General features: G+C 39.2%; 1 protein-coding gene across 6 annotated transcripts in view; it reads right to left on the bottom strand.

Annotated features, from left to right (window-relative positions):
* klhl32 (kelch-like family member 32) overlaps window positions 1-14,541 on the bottom strand; it is a 93,517-nt gene that overhangs the window by 53,730 nt on the left and 25,246 nt on the right. For 2 of the 6 annotated variants that reach the window (XM_057834885.1, XM_057834884.1), the window contains exons 2-4: window positions 14,205-14,283; window positions 12,951-13,072; window positions 8,901-9,078 (exon numbers count right to left, since the gene is read on the bottom strand). In XM_057834885.1, the coding sequence (XP_057690868.1) occupies window positions 8,901-9,078; window positions 12,951-12,973 (201 nt within the window). In that variant the 5' untranslated portion in view covers window positions 12,974-13,072; window positions 14,205-14,283. Of the gene's footprint in view, window positions 1-8,900; window positions 9,079-10,091; window positions 10,572-12,938; window positions 13,073-14,159; window positions 14,408-14,541 lie in introns of those variants that run through there. The other 4 variants (XM_057834887.1, XM_057834886.1, XM_057834890.1 and 1 more) reach the window with 4 other exon arrangements.

Raw genomic sequence — 14,541 nt, forward strand, 5'->3', positions numbered from 1 at the left:
GTGATTTTTTAAATGTTTTTTAATACGTAATTCAGGCAAATTGATGCGCTTTGATTTAAGTCTTTTCTACTACAAACAAAAAAAAAAATGTTAACAAAGGCATACTTTATTTTAAGTTGATTTATACTACTATTTTTTCATTATTGTTAACAAGGACACGTTATGCAGAGGTGTACTTACAATAATTTTATAGACAAATGCTACTATTTACAGTGGCGGCAGAGAGTTGGGGGGCGAAACGTTTACGTCTACGTGAGGGGGTGGGCGTAACAGAAAATAATTGAGAATCACTGCTATAGCATGGCTGTTCTTGACCTTGGTGTAGGTGCCAAGGGACAACTGATGATGAATGGTTCTATTGACTCTGCATATACTAGATCCTTGAGTGCTACATTTTTCTCGCAAAAGAAATTTGATTACTTACATGATCATTCAAACAAGTGAATCCATGAGTCACCACATTTTATTGACAGTGATGATTAATAAACCACTTTGTCATGTGTCAATTGTGTTTAAATTACCGTAATTAGTTCCACCAGAAACAACAGTCCCGGAGCACCCCCCAAAGGACTCCCCGGGGGACACAGTCGAACGCCTTCTCCAAGTCCACAAAACACATGTAGACTGGTTGGGCGAACTGCTAAGACCCTCCGAGAACCTGAAAAAGCTGTTCCACGGCCTGGACGAAAACCAGGCTGCTCCCCCTGCTCCTGAATCCAAGATTTGACTTCCCGACGCACCCTCCTTTCCAATACCACTGAGTAGACCTTCCCAGGGAGGCTTTGAAGTGTGATCCCCCTATAATTGGAAAACATCCTCCGGACCCCCTTTTTAAAAAAGAGGGACTTTATTATTGTTGCCACAATAAAGTGGGTAAGCAAATACAGACTCCTGTCCTTCTTCCCCTCCATCCGGGGCATTACAGTATTTGGATTTTCAGCGAAAGTGAGCGGTGGATGGTCGTTTTGGGCAGAACGACAAGTTTGAATGAATTTGGGCCGGGAGGCGGGGCCCAAAATAGAGCCTTGCTCTATTTTTAGAGCACCGCCGCGCTAACACCAACAACGCATCCAATAGCAGAGGGGCAGGCGCACTTGTATCTGTGCTATCAGGCATTTTCGACAAAACCTTGATAAATACGCCTTTTTTTCCAAGTTTCGCGAACTCTGGGACACTTGAAAAATGACTCTCATGCCGCTCCTTGTTCAGCTAAATGGTACCTCGGTGTGCGTTTGTGTGGAAATGTAGATCACGAAAACAACCAAAAAAATATTCACCTTCTCACTGAAACTAATAAAACTCTTAACACGGCTTTTAAAATTCCCCCCTACTCCTTGAAATGGGTCCGTTAACAAAAGAACCATTTTTGTTGTGGTAATGTAGTATGTATAAGGGCCAAAACAAAGAAAAAGAAGGACCACGAGATTAAGTCGTACTATTGCTAGGAAAAAAAAAGTCGTATTATTACGTAGGGTAATATAGCTGTAATCAGCTACCCATTTAACGTACATGTACCATAGCTGAAAGCTACGACATTAGTCTGGCTAATGAAAATATTTTGAATAAATCTTTGTCATGGTTCTTCTTGGGGGAAAAAACTCATTTGTCATGAGAAGACGCAATTTTGCCGTGACACGCCATGGTGAGACTGCCCAACTCCTATGCAGCCCACCACCACAGCTTCAAGCTGTGCCTCAATTTGAGCTAGGAAAACCCTATTTCCAGTACAGCCAACAAAAAGGCCAACTATTTGACAGGCATCGGTTTAGGATAATGTCTAAAATGTCTGGCTTCGCCCAAAGTAAACAAAAGTTTATTTCGAATATACAACCATCTTGCTAGACTAACCACAGAAAAATACTATGATGGTTAAAGTAGTTTTTGATGTTCATCTAAATCTTTCCCAGCAAACTCTACGTATTGTACGAGGGGCTAAAAAAATAATCAGAGGAAAAGGGTGGGGGTTGCTCCTCTTGCATCCAGCTGATTTAATATTGTAAGGTAGCAAATGAGATGCTTTTACACTTGTGGATTATATCACCTTGACCTCTCTTTCACATTTGTCTATGATGTGTGTGTGTTGCGGGGGGGCGGGGGGGGGGGGGGGGGGGGGGGCAAGGTTCCATGTGTGTGCATGATGCTGACGTGACTGATTTACTTTCCGGACATTTTAGTAATGTGACAACATTGGAAGAGGCAGATGACACATTTAAATAACTCACGCTTGGTTAAGTGTCTCATTACAATCACTCACCACTGAGTCGAATATTGTGTTAACGTCACTGCTACAAGTCCTATGAGGTGGGGGGGTGGTATCTAGTGAAAGAAAGTAAGTGTAGGATAGTTAAAACATGATAACTATTGACTTCATCAGGTTAATCTCAAAGTCCTGACCAGTACACAAATCGGACCATTAATACGTGGGGTTGTCCACCTATTGTGCAGGGAGCAGTAAAAATAACCTCCATTCACACAAAAGATGAAATCCTACAGGGCAGCTTGGTTGACTTTAATCTGCCTTTCATTTTCAAGAAGGATTAGTTTTTGATTTCCTAATCTGCTCTGTCTCTCATTGGTGCACTTTTCTTGTGGAATCCTCATCTATCGGGCTGCACAACAGCAAATATTACGGCTTAACTTGACTGTAACTTTGCAAGGAATTGTGGGGATTCAAACTTAACAGTGTAATCATAACAATTAATTAATTGTAAAAAAAAAAAAACCTGTGTATGTGTGTTTTATCATTATTATTATTGTTATTATTGGTCATTATGAGCATGTCAACCATTTTTGCATCAATTAAAAAGAACAAAACTGGTTTTAACCCAGTGGTTCAGTCACCCATATATCAAAGGGGGGCTATTGCCTCTTTTTCAGTCATATGGTATCATTCTGCATCACATTAAAGTAACAATTTTACCTTGAGTTGATTTTTGGAAAGTATATATTTCATACACAACTTAAGATATAATTGTGTTTGCATCATTGCTGTCTCAAACGGCTTGAACTGGGACTCTTGACTGTTTAAGAAATGCTGCCCCCTCTTTTTCTCTCATTATCTCTCTTTCTCTCCATACTTAAGATCTCCGGTTTACTTTCATTCATTTCATAAGTGTTTGTGCCTCTACGGAGAGGCAGTTCAATAAAAGACAGTCACGTTAGCTGACATTTAACTCAAGTCCATTTATAAATATAAAGTACAAAACATTTCCTCACACTTGTAGTCTGGCCAAGCATTATGTGTTAGCCAAGCTGTAGCATTACATGTAAACTTGTCTTGAGGGGTAGGGGAGATGGCGAGCAGGAGGAGAGCATTGCGCCACACGTCAGAGCAGAGGATGGGCTAGGAGGAAAAGGTGAGGGTAGGTACCACCGAGAGTTTCAGCAGTCCCCACCGGCAGACAGGAGACAGTCAACGATTTCTCAAACATACAGTGGTATGAAAAAGTATCTGAACCTTTTGGAACTTCTCCCACTTCTGCATAAAATTATCGTCAAATGTGATCTGATCCTTGTCAAAATCACACAGATGAAAATACAGAGTCTGCTTTAACTGAAACCACCCAAACTTTATAGGTTTTCATATCTTAATGAGGATAAAAAGCAAACAATGACAGAAGGGGGAAATATATGTAGGTGAACCCTCTGCCTAAGGAGACTTAAAGAGCAATTGAAACCAATTTTACCATACATTTTAAGTCAGGTGTGCGCCCAATCATTGATGAGTGGTTTAAAGCTGCCCTGCCCACTATAAAACACACATCTGGTAAGAAATGTCTTGATGAGAAGATTTGTCAAATGTGATCATGGCTCGGTCAAAAGAGCTGTCTGAAGACCTGCGATCAAGGATTGTTGATTTGTATAAAGTTGGGAAAGGATACAAAACATTCTCTAAAAGTCTGGATGTTCATCAATGAACAGTCCGGGAAGTTGTCTACAAATGGAGAGAGTTTGGCACTGTTGCTTCTCTCCCAAGGAGTGGCCGTCCACCAAAGATGACGCCAGGAGTGCAGAATACTCAGAGAGGTAGAAAAGAACCCTAGAGTGTCTGCTAAAGACTTACAGAAATCACTGGCACAGTCCAATATTTATGTGCACACATCAACTATATGTAAAACTATGGCCAGGAATGGTGTTCCTGGGAGGACTCCACAGAGGAAGCAACTGCTGTCTAAAAAAACATTGTTGCTCCTTTAATGTTCGCAAAAAGGCACTTGGACACTCCACAGACGTTTTGGCAAAATATTTTTGTGGACTGAGCAAACCAAAGTTGAATTGTTTGGGAGTAACACACAATGTCTTGTGTGGAGGAAAAATGGAACAACTCACCAACATCAACCTCATCCCCACCGTGAAGCACAGTGGAGGGAGCATCATGATTTGGGGCTGTTTTGCTCTCTCAGGGCCCGGACAACTTCAATCATTAATGGAAGAATTAATTCAAAAGTTTATCAGGATGTTTTGCAGGAAAACCTGAGGCCATCTGTCAGACAGTTGAAGTTAAAAAGAGGATGGATGCGTCAACAAGTCAATAATCCAAAACACAGAAGTAAATCAACTTCAGAATGGTTTCAGAAGAACAAAATACACGTTCTGGAGTGGCCAAGTCACAGTCCAGACTTGAACCCCATTGAGATGCTGTGGCATGACCTAAAGACAGCGATTCATGTCAGACATCCTCGGGATCTGACTGAACTACAGCAGTTTTGTAGGGAAGAATGGGCCAAGATTAGTCCTTATCGATGTGCCAGACAGATCTGCAGCTACAGGAAACGTCTGGTTGAAATTATTGCTGCCAAAATATGAAATGTGATTGTTCACTTACTTATTTTTCCCCCTTCTGTCATTGTTTGCATATTATCTTCATTAAAATATGAAAACTTATAAAGGTTTGGGTAGGGTGGTTTAGTTCAAGCAGACACTGTTTTTTTCTATCTGTGTGACTTTGACAAAGATCAGAACACATTTGATGGTCATTTTATGCAGAAATGTGAGAAATTCCAAAAGGTTCGGATACTTTTTCCTATCATTGTAGGTGAATGGTTCTGAAAACCGCTCCGCCTGTGTTTTAACCAGGAAATGACCATGTGGCATAAAGCTCATAAAAGTGAAATTTGCATGTGACACCCTCCATATAAGAGAGCTCAGAGGACTGATCGAAGCTGTGGATTCTCACAACCCTGATTCAATAGGTTCAAGCATACAGTATGCCTACAATCGTTTTCCCTTAATAATTTAAGAAGTATTGAAATACAAAAATCATGAAAAGTAGTGTTATGGCGTTTCACATTGAGAAGGATGTTGCAGAATTTGAAACTATAAACACCGGCTAGGATTTAGACAAATGATCATTTTCATTTATCAGATTTCGAGTTAGTATTCTGTAAAATAATTAAAATGATGAGTATCAAGAGCAATTTTGTTATTTCAGAAGTGTTTATCAAACTGGTAGTGCTTTACTTCAATCAGTAACAAAAATAGTTTGTTTGTTTTTTTTTTTTTTTAAAGTTGGGCTGGAAAATTGTGAGCTAATCAACATACAAGGAAGACAGCATAAGACAGACAGAGGAAGCTTGTGAATATTCTCATTTATCCAGGTCATTAAATTAACTGGGAATTGAATTGGTTGTAACTCGACTGTTCCTGTTGCCTTAAGGCTCTGCAATTTGTTTCGCTACAACTCAAAAAGGAAATCACAGCTGTGTGATGTAGCTACTAGTCAAACAAAATGCCCATTAACCACATAACACACGCTAAAAAATAATATTTCTGAGTTTTACACAAGTGGGACTGTTTGTAGTGCCTCATAAGTCTACAAAAGCTCGCACAGTCAACATTGCAGGACATCCATAGATAAAATCACTCTATTTGCAGATGGGAATCACTGAAATCATTTTGTGGTTGAGTGGTACTATTCTTTTGAAATGCAAAACGACATTCCGATGCCTTGCAGTGAGGCCTCTCTCCATCAGCAAGAGATGATAGAGTGGAAACGTCTTCATTAATTTTCCATTTAGTTTTAAAAAGTGTCATTCAGCTGCCTCAATAATCATGAGAGACTGCGTTTTTGCTATTTGCTGAAGGCAAAATTGTTTCATCTCTTTGTAATGGATGATAGAACAACTGTATTGTACCGTATGTGAGAGAAAGGTTGCATACTAAGCCACCTCTGTGTGGAGATGGTCATTCCACCTTTATGTAGATAGACTTTCACTCCTATGTCAAACCATCTGTCTTTCTGCCAACAACATGTACATTTTGTCTTCAAAAGAGTGCTGATTATCTTTGCGGTGCAGACAGTTTAATCCTGACCAAAGGATCTACATTAACCATTCTAAGTGCTCAGTGGTGTTAGGTTTAGCTGAGATATTTACATTACAGTACTTCTTTGCAGTACAGTACTCACCAATTGTGATGTCCTGATTTTGTCGTGTACAAGCCGTTGTCTCAGATTGTTAACATGTTTCAAGTGTACAGGGATGCTGTGTTCGTTTACAAGCCTGTCTCAGACAGAACTGATACACATACTGTAGAATGCAGGGTTTCCCCTACATAAAAAATATCATGGCACACCACCACACCAAAATAAAAGCCGCCACAGCTTGAATGACATTTTTTTAAGATATAAAGATCCATTCTAATTCAAAATTTGTTTGATTTAACATGATGTCTAAATGAATATGTGAAGCTCATTTTTTAACGCACTATTTGCCATGAGTCATCTGAAATAGCACGTCAAATACAAATTGTCTCAAATAAGCAAAAAGGGAATTAGTTGGCACCCAACATGGACAGAAATGGCAACGTTCAAGCCGTGGTTGAACCGCAAATCAAGGTGCATGTTCAGAATCACGCGCCTATTATATATAATAAATCCCAAAAAATTAAAAAATACATGGTGTATTTCCATTTTTCATCTCATTGAAACAAATTTTTATATGAATTTGCACTAACAATCAGAAAAGTAACTCACACAAAGACACTTCAGTCTGAACTGAAGTTGGATTGACTAATGTGAATTTGACATATTTAAATCCAAATGGGTAATCCATTAAATGGGTTTCAGAATATGGACCAGGTCAGCATGATGTCAAAGATGGCATCACATACTGATGATTAGGGAGTGGTGTGTCCTTGCTTAAGCCAATTGTCAGACATTGCGTTGACAGGGCCCATCTCAACAGTGGACTGTTAGAGAAATTTCTCTGCAATGAACAGAGTAAGACATTTGGTCAACAGTACATTGTACACAACTGTACAATGTAAGTTAGAGACACTTGAGTGTCTCCATTTCCTTCATTTTTTTTCTTATTCCTGTGTAGGTCAAGACAGATTTAAGGAACAGAGGGACCATCTTGCATCATGCCTCACATTGACTATAAATGGACCACCTATTGCTTACTTTTTTTATTTATTTATTTTTTTTAGTCCAGGAAAATCAAGTGTACCCAGACAGGGTGCAAACTTTGCAAACAGATCTTTGTTATGGTTCTCGGAAAAAAAAAAATATTGTTAAAAAAATCTTATTTGTCATTAAATGAAACAAATTCACCGCGACACAACATGATGGGGTTGTCTGACGCAGCCCACCACCACCACAGCTTCAAAAAATCCTAGGGGAAACCCTGGAATGACAATATTGTCACTCTTTTCTTTTTCAGTCACCTTGCGCTTGCCCTTTCTGGAATTAGATTTGCTCTCTTCACAAATGACCAGCTGAGCCAGCTAAGGGTTGAGAGGCTCTTTCAAGTGCCTATGCTCTTCAGACCGATAACCTTTGACTAGACTGGCCTCCAAGAAGGTGAACATCCTGATAACTGTCTCTCTGATATAGCGTATGCTCCAAGAAATGTATCATGATTAGGGCTGTCAAACGATTAAAATTTTAAACCGAGTTAATTACAGCTTAAAAATTAATTAATCGTAATTAATCGCAATTAATCGCAATTCAAACCATCTATAAAATATGCATATTTTTCTGTAAATTATATATATATTCTGTAAAATAAATTGTTGGAATGGAAAGATAAGACACAAGATGGATATATACATTCAACATACGGTACATAAGGACTGTAGTGGGCATTTCACTCTACTGTCATTTAAATCTGTCTATGCTGTCCTCACTCCGAAGCGTCTACTTTTTCCAAAGCTAGACAGCTAGTGAACGACGCCTTAATAATCAGACTTCTTCCTTTTTCATCTGATTTATTAATAAAATGGCCTCAAACCATTGTCCTCTTTAGACCGTCGTAAAACAACAAAAAAAAGTACAAAAGCATTGCATTTGCAACAACGTTAGCTTAGCACGCTATACAGGTTCACTAAACATAAACAAAAAGCGTCTCGTACAAAAAATATAACATTTCGCTTACTAACATAATATGTACATTCTTTACAACAACCATACTTACGGACAAATCTTGTCCAAGGATCATATAAGCACAACATTACAACGTAGGCGTCAGCCCGAGACGTCGTGCAGCCATATTGAACTGGCAAGAAAACAATAAACCATGTCGCAAAGCGACCACAAGAGTTTGCTGTTAGACAGCACAAAAAGCCTTGCTGTAAAACTTACCAAAAGGCAGAATACTGTCTGAGCGGGACACGTGCGTTAATTGCGTCAAATATTTTAACGTGATTAATTAAAAAAATTAATTACCACCCGTAACGCGATAATTTTGACAGCCCTAGTCATGACACGTATTTACTTTCCAGCATTATTTTCTTATCCAACAGCAGTGGTGAACATCCTGATGACTGTCTCTCGGATATAGCATATGCTCCAAGAAATGTATCATGACACTTCCTTTTCAGCATTATTTTCTCATCCAACAGCAGTGCTCATCTGTTTAGCTTGACAATCAGTTAAGGATTTTTACAGAACAGAGACTCACCCGGAAGTAATCACTGCATGCTGCAAGAATGGCTTTGTGAGCATGGAACTTTTGTTCCCCGGCCACCAGGGTGACATCACACAGAAGTCCGTCTTTCCTCTGCTGGTTCAAGGCAGAAAGAACAGAGTCCTGATGGGACTTGGATTGGCAAAGTCTATGTCCTGTCAGCATCTCCCTGCTGGTGGAGACACACAAAAACACACACGCACTACACAGTTAAACCTAAAACAGGGTCCCCCCAGGATTGATAAATCTAAATTCAAGACTTTTAAGACCTTTTTTAATGCCATTTCAACTGAAAATTAATACTTTTCTCGCACCCATTATTTAGATAATATTTAATCATATTAAAAAAATAAAGCACTGTACATCAAATTTAACCTCAATTACTAAGTGTGTTTGACAAAAGAATGCACATTTATTGAAGATACAATTAAAACAAAAAGTTTTGTGCCACAGACCGGCCCTCTTTATGTCATGACCTACCTTATTAAAATATTGTAATAATGATCGTGCTGTCAAGCGATTAATTTTTTAAAAATCAAGACTAATCTCATGCTGTCAATAGTAAACTTGCGATTTTTAAAAAATGCATAAATTATATATTTCAATGTCTAAATACAGCTATTAGCACAAGAGTTCATCAAATTTAAGCCTCATTAGAAACAAGAAAAGAGTTTTCCTTTACACTTGTAAAGATGAATCAAATATGAATTTTCCCCGAATAACTTGTAAAAAGGGAGGCACAGAGGAGGAGCATGTCCACTGACAGTTCTGAGATCAAGGGCTCAAGCGCAGGTTCTGTGTGAAGTTACCATTTTATTTTTGGGGTACTAGCTATAATTTTATCTTATTTTGGACTGACTTTTTAAAGAATGAGGAACCTTTTGCAGGTGTTTTGAAATACACATGTGGCAAGTGTGTACAAAACTGAAGCTTTTCATCATATTCATTTTTTTGGTGTTTGTGGTACATGCAAATTGACATACTCAATTTTGTTGGTTTAATCTACCAAAATAAAACAACTTTTACTTGATATTCAAATTTGAGGGGCGTACTGTATGTAGTTTAAATAAATAAAAAATTAATGTAATATATCATTACTTATGAGTGTTTTCATATTATTCATGACATAAAATTACCGCAATTAAATGTGAAAGATTGAATGATTGAAAGAATAATTGAACTCACCAAAACAGCTGTCTCCCAATGCACTTATACAGTTCAGACACCTGTGTATTTCAGGGTAGTTCACGCTCATCAGTCCACCTCAGAGTGTAATGTTTTGGGTTAAAATGCCCAACTTATGTTTTGCCTGAGAACGTGGATTTCACCCCAATCCTCCGTCTTTGTGCCCAAAAATAGTGCCTGGAGCCTCCATGGTGGAAGTTTTAGTGGTGCTCTCATGAAAAATATTTCATTCTGCATGTTCATTTACGGTTTATCGCTGTACTTTTATCCAAACATGCTCAAAAACAACGATAATGGGTCGCGCCAACAGCCAGACGGGTTCACGCTCATCATGCTGCCTCAACGTGCCCCATTTCGGCCATTAAAACCCAAAATTAAGTTTTTCCAGAATCAAGTCAACAGGATGATATCATGATACTCTTTCCCAGAGGCAGAGCTGTCGGCATTGGAGAATGAGAGGGGGCCTGTTGCGGGGTATCGAATTTCAAACTACGGAATGCTAGAAGGGCCACAATTTATCGCGCAAAGCGGGTTGCGTGATGTGTTGTGCCGAAAAATAGCCGACCCGCGTGAAGTGTCCCCCCTGACGGGAATGCTTATTTATAACGCTTTATTGAGGTGAAAACATCAAATCTTTTCATGGACGCTTTACAGTAATGGATTTCAGACTGTAAAATCAGTTTTAAATAAATAAATTACACAAAATGCTAGTACTGTATTTTAGTAAAAAAAATAGTGGACTGGGCGACATAACCATCTTTGAACAGAAATGTATTAGTCTACAAGTTTTCACGACCATATCCCAATGAGAATCACACAGGTATGACATTTATTAATTCAAGCAGAGTAAAATAAGACATATTGACGGTACAAGAAAATCGTTTCCATTTCCATCGATTGGTAAGAAAAAGATGTTCGAGTGACGTGTGGGCGCTCAATAATAAAATAAATGGACAAATAAATAAAATTAACGCTCAATAAAGCGTTATAATTAAGCGTTGTAGGGGGGACACTTCACGCGGGGCGGCTATTTTTCGGCACAACACCGGTTCTCCCGATTAGCCACTCCGGGCCTGGTACTGTGCGATTGCCTGCTGTTATGATATTGATGCTAACGGCGCGCACGCACGAGGTGCAGTGCATTGTTAAAATTCTACGCGTCATCTTCGTTATTGATTAAATAAAATAAAATAAAAAATATGTCACGGATATAATTTAGGTGGCACTGAGATGTTCTTGAAAATTAAAACCATGGTGAAAAAATTCCAGACTTACGACAGCTAATTTAATACTTTTAATACCTTTAATAATGGAAAACTAAATTCAATACCTTTTTAATACTTTTAATAACCCGCGGGTACCCTGTAAAATAAAGCTTTTTGGATGGATTTTTTTCTTAGCCTCCTGACACTGAAGTGCTTGTTGTATTTTTTCATTTTCCCATTCTATTTTGACTTGTTAAATACTTTGGCTGTGGAAATGAAGTCGAGCAAACTAGGCTGTAATATTTCGACATCAAAGTATTTCATGAAGTTTGATCATGTATTTAGATATGCTACATTGGGAAAAACAATATGTTAGAATATGTGCCTAAACGACTGACAAGCAGTGCCATACGTAAGTGGTCAGGCGATTAAAAAAAAAAAATCCTCCGTCCTTCTCCCGTTCTACGCCAACATGCCACACTGTTCATACAAATCCGTCTCAGTCCATTTAGTGTTGGCTATTCCTGTGATTGCTGCAGCCTGCCAGGCGACACGCTCTGTAGTGTTTGGGTGTAGGACAACGAGCATAATGGGAATGTGTGGGTTTGAATGCATGTGGGTCCAGAAGTGAGATGACTGTTGAGTCAGGGTATTTGTTTGAAAATTGGAGTCTCTTAGGTAGACTCCAAGGAGACTTTCTGCATAAAAGTGAAATTAAAACAAGTATTTGTAGAATTTGTGATGTACTACAAACTTTGTGATGGGTAAACAAGAAACTTTGATTTAATAAATGCCACTTCATATCCAGTAAGGGTGTAACAGTACATGCATTTGTATTGAACCGTTTCGGTACGTGGTGCTCGGTTCGGAACGGTGGCGAACTGAACGAGTTTCTGACGTAATGTAACCTTACTTTTCGAGCTGTGAGTCGATCGCGTAACAGTTTCTTTGTGTAGATTATATTTACTCAGTCTTCTCTACTATAATGAGGACCAACACGGTAGAATAGTATAACCCAGAAACGTCAACGGCGCGACAACATGGCCGCCGCGAGAACGCAGTGAAACACGGGCGTTGAAGTCAATCAGCCAATGCACAGGACTTATTTTTTCTTCTTTCTTTCAGAAAGAAAGCTGACCAATACGGGGGGTCTGAAAGGCAAATTGTCGTCGGATTATCTATAATACCCGCTACTTTTTGAGCAGAATTCTAGCTTTCTAAAGGCTAATGTTCCTATTGTTGAAAGCACAAAGGTGTGTAATGAACAACTAGCACATTTATATTTTGCATTTTGTTTTCTTACTGTACCGAAAATGAACCGAACCGTGACCTCAAAACCAAGGTACGTACCGAACCGAGATTTTTGTGTACCGTTACACCCCTAATATCCAGTGAACCCATTTCAAAGGCAGCGTTTTAACCCATGTTTAATACACTGTTTGGAAATACAGTGCATTTGATGTTTTTGTTCATTTTCCTAAATTGTCAGTGCACTGAATAAAATGTTTGGATAAACATCAAGTAAAACTTGTTGAGGGATGAATTATTTCACTACTACCACACTTCAGACAAAAAATAATATTACAGGAGATAAATAAAATCCAATAGGATCATATTTATTTCTCAGGTTGTGTGGACTGACCAGCTCGTTTACCTGAGACCGGGTTCAGGAGGCATGCCCCTGGACGCAGGATGAAGGGTTTCTTGCAGAGGTCGAGTGGAGGTACTATATGTCTCCTGAGGACTGAAGTCTCTTCACCGGCAACACACATCAGCCTGACAGAACAGAAGAGAGTGTCAGCTTTCGTCGATCCATCTAATCCACGCAAATGCAGTGTGGCAAGCTTCTGTGTGACGAGTGAAAAGATGCAACTGCACATAAACCATCGTGCCAACTTCTCACTTGACTCACACACTGGCCATTATTATTCTTACAGTTTCCTGGGTGGGGGGTGGTGTTGATGAAAAGCCGCACTGTGACAGCGATGGGCAGTTTGATGTTAGTGAATGGAATAATAAGCACTCCGGAAACACGGGTGGTTAAATTACATAGATAACTTCAAAATCTTTGTGTCTATAATTTCAAAATTGTCAGATTGCACATCTGTCATGCATTATTTATATCCCATGGTAAGCTAAAAAGTATGCCAAGCAATACAATTGACATTAAGCATTGATGTCAGCACCGATTGGAAAACTTCCAAACAGTAGGTATTCTCAAATGGCTATTAAAAAGCTGTTTGTATATGCAAACGCATATGCTTCATCTCATCTTCCTTTACAGAGTAGTTCCCGGCAAGATGAAGTTATCGATCCGTTCAAGAGTGACCTTCAAATACATGGCTACAGACAAATGCATCTGATAGATGAGGTCGAGAAGGGGCCATCTCGCATCACCAATGACAACCAATTCATGATTGTAACATTAAATATTATAAGTTATATAGCACAGCAGGAGAGGGAGCATGTCAATTCAGTTCTGCAAACAAGTCAGGTTTGCAGATTTCCTGCGTTTTAGTAATGGCATACAGGTGCTTTTTTCAATCATAGGTTTGAAAACAATATGCACTGATGATCACATTAAGAACGCCATTTTTCTGCAAGCAATATACAGTAGTCACTTGATTCAGTAACAACCATGGATACTGTGCTGTAACGGACAAGACAAAAAAGGGATTTAGACTCGAACACAACATGAAATGATGACTGATGGTGTAGGAGGTTTGTGTTGCCATATAAGTAGACCATGGTTGGACTAGCACTTTCCAAAAGCTTGCAGCTGTCAAAAGGTTTCCTAGCAACAGGCCAGCGCCTTGTTCTGCGAAGTAAATCATACACAATACTGTATATTGTAGACACTCACATTAAGGAATGCATGTTGTCACCCCATGTGCTACAGCTCACGCACCTCATATGTCAGTGTCCTGTCCTCGTACAAATCCTCTTTGACAATGATAATGTCCGACCCCGTTTCTTTAGAGGCACATCTGCAGGCAAAAGAAGCAAGCCCGAAGGTGAACAACGAGTCTGTCAACAACACTTTATCTGTTTTAGTGACAGACTGTAGCACTTAGAATTTTACAACAGAACTCCGCCTCCACGGTGGTCACATGAATGTGGACAAATAGGGGGACGTAGCGTCTCCAAGTGGACAAAATCAGAAAAGCAACGTGTATGCGGAATTAATAAGCGTCTGGACACCAGGGGTCATCATGGAGTTTCGAAAAATACCTGCCTGAAATTTC

This window comes from Corythoichthys intestinalis, chromosome 4 (genome assembly GCF_030265065.1).
Source record: "Corythoichthys intestinalis isolate RoL2023-P3 chromosome 4, ASM3026506v1, whole genome shotgun sequence".
NCBI lineage: Eukaryota > Metazoa > Chordata > Actinopteri > Syngnathiformes > Syngnathidae > Corythoichthys > Corythoichthys intestinalis.